This window comes from Fukomys damarensis, unplaced genomic scaffold (genome assembly GCF_012274545.1).
Source record: "Fukomys damarensis isolate Sample0158 unplaced genomic scaffold, DMR_v1.0_HiC HiC_scaffold_32, whole genome shotgun sequence".
Lineage (NCBI taxonomy): Eukaryota > Metazoa > Chordata > Mammalia > Rodentia > Bathyergidae > Fukomys > Fukomys damarensis.
The window spans coordinates 40,173,249-40,185,147 of record NW_022900944.1 but is presented as its reverse complement, the minus strand read 5'-3'; the positions used below and the strand labels follow the sequence as shown (position 1 = coordinate 40,185,147).

At 41.9% G+C, this 11,899-nt stretch overlaps 1 protein-coding gene across 3 annotated transcripts in view; it reads left to right on the top strand.

The window, feature by feature from the left end:
- The window catches only part of Adamts18 (ADAM metallopeptidase with thrombospondin type 1 motif 18), a 127,770-nt gene that overhangs the window by 62,763 nt on the left and 53,108 nt on the right, over window positions 1–11,899 (top strand). For all 3 annotated transcript variants that reach the window (XM_033758039.1, XM_010609479.3, XM_033758040.1), the window contains 6 exons: window positions 567–760; window positions 994–1,077; window positions 2,615–2,774; window positions 3,534–3,639; window positions 4,425–4,562; window positions 6,421–6,574. In XM_033758039.1, coding sequence (XP_033613930.1) covers window positions 567–760; window positions 994–1,077; window positions 2,615–2,774; window positions 3,534–3,639; window positions 4,425–4,562; window positions 6,421–6,574 — 836 coding nt within the window. The remainder of the gene's footprint in view (window positions 1–566; window positions 761–993; window positions 1,078–2,614; window positions 2,775–3,533; window positions 3,640–4,424; window positions 4,563–6,420; window positions 6,575–11,899) is intronic.

Genomic DNA, 11,899 nt, shown 5'->3' with positions numbered 1-11,899 from the left:
AAAAAAAAAAAAAAAAAAAAAAAAGGAAAACATATAAAGAGGGCTCAGTGCGAAGGTCCTGGCTTCAATCTCCAATACCAGTTTTAAAAAACTGTGCTAGACTTGAAGAACAATGTCCGCTTTTATACTTTCTGAGTAATGGAATGAGCATTTGCTTATTCGGCTGCCTTTTCTGCCAGCTATTATTGCAGCTTATTTATTTACGTTTTTTGTGATGTTTGTACCAGGGATCAAACTCGGGACCTTGCGCTTAAGAGGCAGGTGGCAAAACCGCTGAGCTAAATCCCCAGCCCTTTATTTATTTTTTACTCTTTAGGGCATTTTGAGTTACTGAATCTGTCCGTCCATCTGACCCTCTACCATGCCACCCACCCCCTGCACCCGAGGATTTCCAGAGTGGGTCTTGCACTGCCACCCACCAGGGGCCAAGGCCCAGGCCAGGCCCTGGTGGCTTCACTTAGCGTGGAGTCGGGAGGTGTTGGTGACAGTTTCTCCGCTCCTCTTTTTAGATCTCTCTCCGTCTGTCTCACACCCATCTCTTCCACATGCTCTTGTGTTCATGGCAGATGCTCCCCAGCCTCCCACTGAGGACGCCTACCTACGATTGGATGAGTACGGGAGCTCAGGACGGCCCCGGAGATCAGCTGGGAAGTCCCAGAAGGGCCTCAGTGTGGAAACCCTCGTGGTGGCAGACAAGAAGATGGTGGAAAAGCACGGCAAGGGCAATGTCACCACGTACATCCTCACAGTCATGAACATGGTAAGAGAGGGGGTTCTGGGCCTGCCTGGTTCCCTGTGGAGCCAAAAGGTTCCTGCATGGGTGGAATGGCAGATAGAGCTGATGGTTTCATGGTGACTGTAGAGAAAACCATCTTCAAAGGTACATACATTTTGGTGAAATAGACGCCCGTGCACTTGTACCTATGTCTGACTGGTTTCCTTTTATGGTTTTGCTAATTATTGAGATTTATTAGATTTTCCTTGTTCCGACAGGTTTCCAGCCTGTTTAAAGATGGAACAATTGGAAGTGACATAAACATTGTAGTGGTGGGCCTCATTCTTCTGGAACAAGAGCCTGTAAGCAGCGAACTTCATTTATTTCTTCATTCCTTCTGCCATTCAAGAAGCCTTTATTGAGCACTTACTATGTGTAGATGCATGTACCAGTCATTAGAAATTCAAACTGAAAAATATTCTGGCCCTTACCTCAAGGAAAATATCCTCATATAGGACTGTATAATCAAATAGCTAAACTAAAATACCACAAAATAACCGAATATTAATTTGTGTATTATATGCATATATAAATGTTCAGTGGCACAAAATATTGAAAGCCTACATAATAGAAATGAAAATGTAATATGGAAATATGATGCACAAATATAGAAATATATAGACTCCTGAGGAAAGTGCATTTGGTCATAGATTTAAAGATTAGTTGGATTTTTGCAAGTTGGAGATAGCAGTTGCAGGTGGATGCACAGAGATTATTTTGAAAATATATTGAAAGTCATAGGAAAATTCTTGGAGTGAACCTCTGGTCTCCCAGCAGCACCTTAGGTACTGCAGAGAATAAGCAGGGATATTTAACTGCCCTTGGGTTGATTATAGTCAGGGCTAAGACACAGGCATGAGGCACTTTACAAAACCGGAGAATGTGTGGAATTGCACGGTAGCACTTCGTAGTGTTTTGATGTATGAGCTGCGTTTTTCCGAGGTAGGAATTGCCAAACACCCTGTTAAATCCCCCGTGGCTTTTCCTGTCCATCTGTAACCTCAATGAAGAATGCACATGGCAGGGAGTCAGGGAAGACACAAAGCACCCCTACTTGCCCACATGCGTACAGCTGCAGAGGTTAGGAACATGCTGAGTTACCCTTGGAATTTTAAAAAAATAGAAAGGACGTGTATTGTTTGGGAGACACCTTTGCTCTTATCCTGCCCTTAGTACCTTGCTGCAAGATAAGCCAGTAGCACCCCAATTTATGGATATGGTTCTCATCTAGAAAGTGTTAACTTGATCCATGTCAGTAGTTCTGACAAGCAAGCATTTTGATAAAGAACTATGTTAGGAGTAAATCCTATTTTTCCCTGTACAGTCTTATGACTGTTTACTCATTCATTCGGTGACATTTCACTGTACTGATTATTCATTGAGTTTGAAGTACAGTGTTCCAAACCCTTTGCCGGAAACCTGACATAGAGGTCAGGAGGCTGCAGTCGCTGCCTTTATCATGTTGTACTGAAGAGACTATTGAACTTCATCACCATTAATTTGTTATTATGTTGGAACAGTGCAGCAGTTTTGTAAAGTTGGCACCTGGTCACACAAACAAAGGTATTATTCCTAGTCGACATTAGGTTATTCATTGTAGAAATATACTTGCTTATAAGTCACATTATGGAAGTTTTGCAGTTGCTTTAAAAATTGTGAGCCTTGACCTAAAATAGATTGTGTTCCTAAAATAGATTTTTTTCTTCCTACCTTAGCTCCAGTGTTTTGTACCCACTGCCTCCCCCTACCCCCGGATTTTGTGTTTGTACAAATGGAACCATTTAAAGTTCTCATCTCTGTGACAAAAATCACACTCTGACTTGTGTGGGTTTCCCATAGGGAGGACTGTTGATCAACCACCATGCGGATCAGTCCCTGAACAGTTTTTGTCAGTGGCAGTCTGCCCTCATTGGAAAGAACGGCAAGAGGCACGACCATGCCATCTTACTCACAGGATTTGACATTTGTTCCTGGAAGAATGAACCGTGTGACACTCTAGGTATGGCACGAACAGATCCTGTAAGCTGAAAACACAGCATGGAAATTGTCTCGTGGGTAGATGGTCTTTGTGATGCTTTTTAATGAGACCTAATGCAGTCAGGCGGCATTTAGTGATGAGGCTCCATTCCGAGAAATGTGTTGTGTGCATGAGTGTGTCGGAGGATGCTGAAACAAGCCGTGGTGGTTGTGATGTTACAGTCACTCCTGAAAGGAAGTCGCTCTGGAGAACAGAAACACCACATGGCAGCGGATAGGAAAAAAGTCGGTTTAATCTGCACAGACTCCCATGGCGTGTCCATGTTTTCTACCATAGAGATGGGTCAGGGTGTGTGTGTGTGTGTGTGTGTTTTCCTGTGGAAGATACAGCCTGCATTTTGACATTAATGCCACTGTTAAAGAGTACGTTGCGGTGTCACTATCATTTGATCAACTGCTCCAAGTCGGAAAATAAACTTCGGTAAGGCACCTAAATCCCCTGTGACTTCTTTTCCATGTAAAATGTGAATCACGATTTGCCTGCTGACCTCCCTAGGTTGTCAGGTGGAGCAGTTTATAGCACTATCTAAACACAGCGGAAATTATGAAATGTCACTTTGTAATTACTTTCGGAAGCACTAGGAGCATTCACCTGCAAAAAAAATTAATTGCACTAAAACCCATTAAGAAGAGACTGAACGGAGCATTTTGAAAACAAAAGAAATGACCGTGTATGTATATGTGGCCTCTCGGATTAACTCGGAAATGGATCTTTTCACAGGGTTTGCCCCAATCAGTGGGATGTGCAGTAAGTACCGAAGTTGCACCATCAATGAAGACACGGGGCTGGGCCTTGCCTTCACCATTGCCCATGAGTCAGGACACAAGTGAGTGGCTCCTGATTGACCACTTCCTCTGACAGCTGGCCAAGGGACTCATCGGCTTTGCCCTAACGATGATTATTGACTGTTACTGAGCTAGGTCGAATCCATGGCATAAGTTTGTTTGACACCAAGAACAATGCCCAACTGCAAGAAGGGCTCAGGAACCCAAAGTGTAAATAATTAAAACAGAAAAATGAGAGACAGTAGGAAACAAGAAGGTAGATCTTTTGCACATGGGAAGGGAATCTAGAAACGGAGGGAGAAAGACTGGAAGAGGAGGGGAATAACAACAATTAAGATATGTTAAGTACATGTACTTACTTCCTAAGATGAATGCAAACATGCAAACACTATGTGCTACTAATATGTACTAATAACTCAACAGATGAAAATTTGCATTCTTTAACATTTTTTGTGTGAAGTCAGGTGTGGTGGTCCTTGCCTCTAATCCTAGCACTCTGGAATACTGAGGCAGGAAGATTGCAAGTTTGAGCCCATCGTGGGCAATTTAGGAGCTTTGAAAGACCTTGTATCAAAAAGTAAAAGCCCAGGATATAGCTCAATGCAGAAATTCAGAGTCCAGTCCCCAGTACCACACATGAACACACAATTTTCTGCTGGAAATTTCCAACAGTTCATAGCAACTCATTTTTGTCTTTCTTTTTCCTACAAGTGCAGTAACTGTTCTTACCTCCAGTCCATGAATTCCCAGTGCATCCTTCTGCATCTGCTGGTTACAGTGTGGACTGTGGCTTCACACGTATGTGGCTTTCTTCCCTCTGTTTCAGTTTCGGCATGATTCATGACGGGGAAGGCAATCCGTGCAGGAAGGCTGAGGGCAACATCATGTCTCCCACGCTGACAGGAAACAATGGAGTGTTTTCGTGGTCTTCCTGCAGCCGACAGTATCTCAAGAAGTTCCTTAGGTAAGGCAGGTGAAAGCCAGCCTGTTTCCACCTTTGGAGTGGTGACAGAGAATCGTGTTCAGTGAGTGTGAAATCAGACAGTAGAAATGCCCGTCTACACCTCAGTGAACAGAATGAGTGACAAGTTCCTATGATGATGATGATAGCAACATTATTGTTGAAAACATAAGCCAAAGCCAATACTGTGCTAAATACTCTGCACATTGCCTCTTGCAGTCCTTGCAGTAATGCTTTCAGTAGCTGCGTTCTAGAGTTGAGGAGACAGAGTCATAGGGAGGTTAATAGTGTTGCTGAAATGCTACAAGTGGTGAATTGTAGACAGAAGGCTCACAGTGAGGTCGGTGCTTAGTCCAAGATCTCTACTTCTAGCCCTGTCTCTTTCTTCTGACTTCCACAGGCTGCTGAGTATGTTGCCTTTTTCCTATGATCAATTGTTTTAGTCTGATCAATTTGTCTTAGGAGTATTTTTTAAAATGCTTCAGTGGCATGTATGTTTAATGAATAGAACATTTCCTTGATTAGCTGTTTTGTTTGAAATGGCCACAGGCTGGCTCTGTGGCCAAAGACATCTAAAGCACATGCAGCTACACATAATCCTTTTGATGGCTCAGAACTCCTAGATGGCACTAATAAAAGTAGAAGTTAGGAAAGCCCTATTTGAGTCATATTAAACAGTGATCTGAAAGTTGATTTATTTGTATGTAGGTAGATCTTCTGAGTTTATATCAACCCAAACAGCCATGTAGGTTCTATTCCCATGACTAGAAATTAATGATGTCTATTTTTTATTATTTTGCATGCATGGAAGTATATATTATTTGTAATTGTTTAGAGAATTACCAAGATAGGCAAGGGAAATTAAATTAAAGATGTCTAATTAAATGATGCCCAAAGGGCTGTAAAAAAAAAAGGGATAGACCTTGTACTAATAATAAGCTTTGCTAGTAGATCTTCTTAGTTTTAAATCCATGAGTTGGGTCCCAAAGTTATCTTTTGTAACTTGTGTGAGAATGAAATTACTATTATAAATAAAGATCAACTTGTGGTAGATTGGGTTTTCATTACTAATTTGTTATAGTCAAGTGCTTCGGTATAGTAATGATAATAGCAGCCACTAACTTGGCCTCCTTTGCTGTTTTAAGCATGTTGCATGTTCTCGTTTGAGCTATGTAACAGCTGTTGTGGGAGTCATTGTCATTGGTGAGATGATGAGAGTTATCAATTCAGTCTTGCATGCATGGTCAATAGGAGTTCAGTTGTCTAAGTGGACCGAAGACACCAAGAAATTTATGTCATCAAGACTGAGTTTTGTTCTCAACATGTCCCAGTCAAACGCACCTTATGGCAGGTTTTCTTCCTCATGCCCCGGTATAGTCTTTTCTCCTTATCCTTTCAGTAGCCTTATTTATGAAGCTTATCTGAGGCAGAGTACATCTTTGACTTCTCTTTCACCATCTGTAAAAAGTATAACATGATTTAAAACTCTGCAAAAACAGGTAGTGCCTCTGTTTGGATTTTTTTGTGCCCTTAGTACTTAGCTGAATGCTTAGCACATAGTAGTCACTGAATAAAAATTTATGAGTATTGTTGAATAAGACTGTCAAAGGAAGTTTCCAAATATTTACCTTTCCATCTTCAATTCCAAGCCAAATGAGCAGGCTTGCTAGAACTTCCAGCTCCTTGAAAAGTCTATCATTCTTTAGGGGAAAAAAAGTGTATTACGTACTTTAAATGTATCCCTATTTCCTTAACTGTTTTATTTTTAATTTTTTGTATGGCTGTATGCACAGGGGTATTGCTTTAAATGGAAATATCACAGATTTGTACAGTAACTAATGAAGATGTGCTTTCCCTGCAGCACACCTCAGGCTGGGTGTCTAGTGGATGAGCCCAAGCAAACAGGACAGTATAAATATCCAGACAAACTGCCAGGGCAGATTTACGATGCAGACACACAATGCAAGTGGCAATTTGGAGCAAAAGCCAAGTTATGCAGCCTTGGTTTCGCAAAGGTATGTTTGCTTGTGATTCCAAACTTACATTAAAATTTCGCAATGTGTCTGCATGCCTACCAGAAGGATAAACATTTGGTTTGCTGAGGGCAAAGGGCAGAGTCTGGGTTATCTAAAATGTCAGCTGTTTGGCATGATAATTAAGTGGCAATTTTACTGTCAATGAATTACCCAGGATTATTCCCCATAGACCATGCCTGGTTTAAATATCACTTACTACATGCTTGGAAGAAAATTCCTTCTTAGATGAAGGCTTTATCCCTACTACTAAGTCTACCTACTTGCTAATCACTGTTTTTGTTCTCTTATTTCATATTCCCTTTTAATTTAATACACTCAAAATGATCACCAGTCCAAAATGTACAACACACCTCTTACAATAAAACTTATGGACAGCCAAATTTTCCTTGTATGTAAAAATTTAAGATATATTTTGAGGACTCTTAATAAGGTTTTTGCTGGAGAACGTTAAAAAGAGAAATAAGAAAATGTGAAAGTCCAAGAGTTGGTCAAGAATTACATCAGTGACAGCATTATAATCTCAACATCACTAAAGAGTTGAGTTTTAAAATTGGTTTATTCCTAGTAGTCAGTGAGAAATGTTGAGGTCTGAGGTACCTGGATCCATGAAAACTGTAGAGGTTAATAATAGCTCCTCTTTCCCTCTCTATTTCTGTTACTCTTCCCTTTTCTCCCCCTGCTATTCTTTTCCCTTTCTGTCCTTGTCCACTAACACCCACCAATCACCACCAGAAACACTCATCAACAGCACCATTGCCCTCATAACATGGCCTCCAATATGGCCACCAGCACCATGGCCACTCCCACTGTCCACTACCCTTGGCTACCACCTACCATCTCGCCACTGCCACTGTCCACTGTCACCCGGGAGTTTTCTCAGTGGGTCTCTGCTCCAGTAAGGCATTTCTACTTAGAGATTTATTTTACCTGAACTCAATCTTCAAAAAACCTTTGAAGTCAAAATTAGTATCACTTTTCACTTGGATCTCAGTGTACGTATTTTATTTGCCCAAACCTACAAAACTTTTAGATGATGGGATGTAAACAAAACAAACCGTCCACATTGACGGCAAGCTTCCTCCTCTCTGCCACTGAATACAGTTTTTCCTGATCTTCGGTCACTTAACACTGCCTTCACTTGTTGTGTGGTTTCTCTGTATTTTTATTCACTTACTGCTTTTCTACAGATCAACTCACTTTCAAAATACAGGTCAATTCCTAGGAATCTATCAAATCTCAGGTTGGGTTTGGAGATCTATATTTTAATGCATTTTGAATGTGCAGTTGTTGGCTAGAGATGGGGCTCAGTGGAAGAGCCCTCGCGTGGCCCGTGTGAGTCCCTGAGTTCAGTACCACCACACACAAAAAAGCAATTATTAAAAATGTTTATCCAGATCCACAAATGTTTTTTTATACATCTTTCTGCCACAAGAACTTTACTTTGGCAAATGCTGGCGCATGATAGGTAAAAAATAGCAAATTCTCAAATGCTCCTATGAGCCTGTTATGGTGAAGCTGTCGGCAGGAGTAAATAGTCAATTACATCGTTGAAAAAAGTTTATCTCCTGACTTTGTCCTTACTCGGTTCATTCTGGAAGACTCATGGGCTTTCCCAATCATCAGTCAAATATTATGTGTTACTCTGGAGCACATGCATGTGAGGTTCCCCAAATGATTTCATTCCTCCAGGATCATACACTCAGCAAACATTTGTGGGCTGCCTGTTCTGTGCTGGATCGTGTATAGGGCTTGGAGAGCCATTCTTAAATTATAGATCATTTTCTGAAACTACTCCATATTTTTAAAAGATTTTACTCTGAGGGTCTTCCCAATAAAAAGCAACGGGGAAGGAAAATTCCAAACTTGAAGATGGACTGAAATGATAGAGGGCACGGAAGTAGGAATGTCTGGAGGGGTAGGGAGATTTGCTCAAGAGCAAGAGAAGCTGTTTAGGATAATGATGAGGTAGAATGGAGCAGGTGGGGTTGCTGGAGGATCCTGAGCCTTGGATATGCTCCCTAACCGTGGCCACACCTCTGAGGACGGTGAATATGGAAGTTCTTTGTCAGGCTGTGGTGAGGAGGGGTTTCCAAAGCAATAACATCCCTGTTTGTCCTGCTTAGCTCAAGCAGTTTAGACCGCCTCCAGCTGCAGGAGAGAGGTGGCGCTTGTCTCTGGGGCCTTCACTGTCCTATCCATTACTTTCTCTTTTTCCTCGGTTTGCATGCCCTTTCCTTTTCCCCTTTCCTCCTCTCCCACGCCACCCCTTCCCGTCTCCTCCCATTCCATCCCTTCTCAGTGACACTAACCCTTCTCCATGCTTCCTAAACAGGCAAGTTTGGATAGTAGTGAGAAGTGCCAAGACCAACAACCTGACTCTTCAAGTGTCCTCTCGAATCAGGTACAGCGTGTCAGTATCTCTTGGGACTTGCTGGAGATGCAGATGCTCAGGTCCATCCCAGAGCTGAGGGGTGAGAAACTTCAGGTGTAGGGTCCTGGGATCTCTGTCTTTAAAGGGCTGTTGCTGGAGTTTCAGTGATCCTTGGTCAATGTACCCTTTCTGGCTTTTAGGGTTGGATAGATCTGGGTCTAGGATGTGATCCCATCACCTCCTAGAAGCTTGGGCAAATAACTCGTGTCCCTCAAAACAAGTGTCTACATGTGTAAGGAGAAGATGATAGTATTTCTTCCTTGGCCAATCTGTGAGCAGTAATCTCTCCATATTGTTCTATCACTCAATAAATGGTGAGGCAACCCTCTCGCTTTCTTTCTCCTGTCTTCATCATCCTCACAACCATGATATTTGGCTGTTCTTTCACATTAGCTGCCTTGGCAACAGGTCTGAACCTGGTTATTTTCATCACTTCTCGCTTCCTCTTTTCTCCCAGTGTCAAATTTTCTGTCTTTGGCACGTCGTACTCGATCTTTGTTCCCTTCCAAAATGTTTGTATTCATCAGTGTTGTATTGCTACAAAATACTCCAAAATATTAAGGCAGGCTCTTAATAAAGAAGAGGTTTCTTTAGATCACAGTTTGGGAGGTTCCTGGGTGTCATAGCAGTGGTGACAGCTGAGCTGCTGAGTGCCCTTCAGGCTGTGTCACACTGAGGCAGATGACAGTCGCAGGAGCATGTGTGGGAGCAAGCAATTGCAAAGTGTGGTTCAGAACTGTGGCAAATGTTTAAAATTTTATTGCCGTCAACCTGAGTTCAGTCTCTAGTACCAACTGAAAAATCCATTCTGTATAATTCCATTTATACAGAATTTTTAAAAGTACATCCCTAACTTGTGGGGATGGATATCAGGGCAGTGGTTGCCTCTGAGAGGGGAATTTGGGGTGAATGTTCTGCCTTGATTATGAGGCGTCTGCAGTGGGGTGTATATTTTGGAAAAAAAAACCTCCCTAAACTATATGCTTAAAGTGGGTGCATATTATGGTAGTAAATTATACCTCAGTAATCTTGATTTCAAAAATGATACTGGTGACAATTCTTGTTGATTGTTACTTTTAAATTGTTAATTGTTGCTTTTGAATTAGTGCTTAGTTTAAAAGCTTGGGCAGTGAGGTTAAACATAAGTGGGTTTAAATCCAGGTTACCCAGAGACTTAACCTGCTAAAAGCAATGGAAGGATTTGCTTAACTTCTCTTGAATGTCAGCTTGGCCAGGAGCAAGTTGAGGCGAACACTTGTACCTTTCCCACAGGATCATCATGAGGATGCAGAAAAACTGTAGGCAAAATTCTTTGTATCAGCTCCTAATTTTTTAGCATATTGTATTAGATTCTTTTCTATTTTTTAATTGAAGACTTAAGGACTTCGTGGTCTTTATTATCAGTGAAAATAATTTGTAACTATAAAGTCAATAATGTTCATTCATATATTGATTTACTGCAAAATATTTATTGCAGCCTGCCCTGTAGCAGGCGCTGTTCCAGGTTCTTGAGATGCATCAAAGAAGAAGCAGAGGGCCTCTCAGGTGTAGCCCTGATGTTTCGGTGCGGGTGGTGGTGGGGACATCACACATAGAGATTGACTCACAAGTGTTGAATAAATGTGGAATAAGAAGGAGAAACTGGGAACTTATGGGATGGTAGGTGATTACATTTTTAATAGTGTGGTCATAGGTAAAATTTAGGTAGAGACTTGAAGGACTTAAGAAAATATTAGATGTTCAGATAGTTGTGGAAGTACAGCAGGTTATGCAAAGGGCCGTGTTTGGAGCAAGCTGGAGGCAGTTACAGAGCAGGGTGAACTGGGGGATGCCGGGTCAAAAAGATAAAGGGAACCCAATGACTTGTGGCTGGGTAGGAGATAATAAGGACTTTGATTTTTTTCTGAGTGAAGTGTGACAGCATTGCATGGTTTTGAGCAGAAGCGACATGAGCTAGCTGACCTTGGAAAGATGTGGGAAGATCTCCCTAGCTCAGTGCTGTGCAGTAGAACTTTGTAGCGATAGGAAAGATCCCTGCCATCCAAGATGGCAGCCTCTCATCACATCTCACTCTTAATAACATGGACTAGTAGGATAGAGGAAGTGAATTTTTTTTTTTTTTTTTTGTACCGGGGATTGAACTTGGGTCTTTGCACTTGCAAGGCAGGCCACCAAACCGCTGAGCTAAATCCCTGGTGAGGAAGTGAATTTTTAAGTAATCTAAATTCCAGTGTAGCAAGTCATGTGTGGCTGGCTACAGGCTACTGTACTGGATAGTGCTTAGTTGAGAGTAAATTGGGAAGGAATAGGGGAAAGAAGAGACTTGAGGCTTGGGGTGAGAGCAGGGGTGGCAGCAAACCAGCTCACAGGTGGCTCAGAACAGGGTGGCAGCCATGGTTGGGAAGATATTTGTTCAGATCCTACAGCTGTTTTGAAAGTAGAGCCAATATGATTTCACAGTCTACAGGCAGACTTCCTAATAGAAAAGGAGAGGACTCAAAGGTGCCTACAGAATTTGGGGTCTGAGGGACAGGAGGATGGAGGTGTCATGAAGTGAGATGGGGAAGGGTTTCGGGCACCGATGAGAAATTTTATTTTGATGTGTTAGGTTTGAGATGCTTTGTAAAATCTGATGCTCAGACACCATGAACATTTCTGGCACAGCCGGTTTTAGGTGAAGAATTGTCCCTGCTGTGGATTAAAGCCAGAGGACATGGTCCGTGGGCAGCAGGACAGAGAGTGGACAGTGTTGAGTCTCTTCCCTTAAAAATGTGGTCTCATTCAGACAAATCATATCAAGGCAACAAGAGACCTCGGGGTCTCTATAGTAATTTATTTTTGCCTTAAATTATGACTTAAGTCCAGGAAATTAT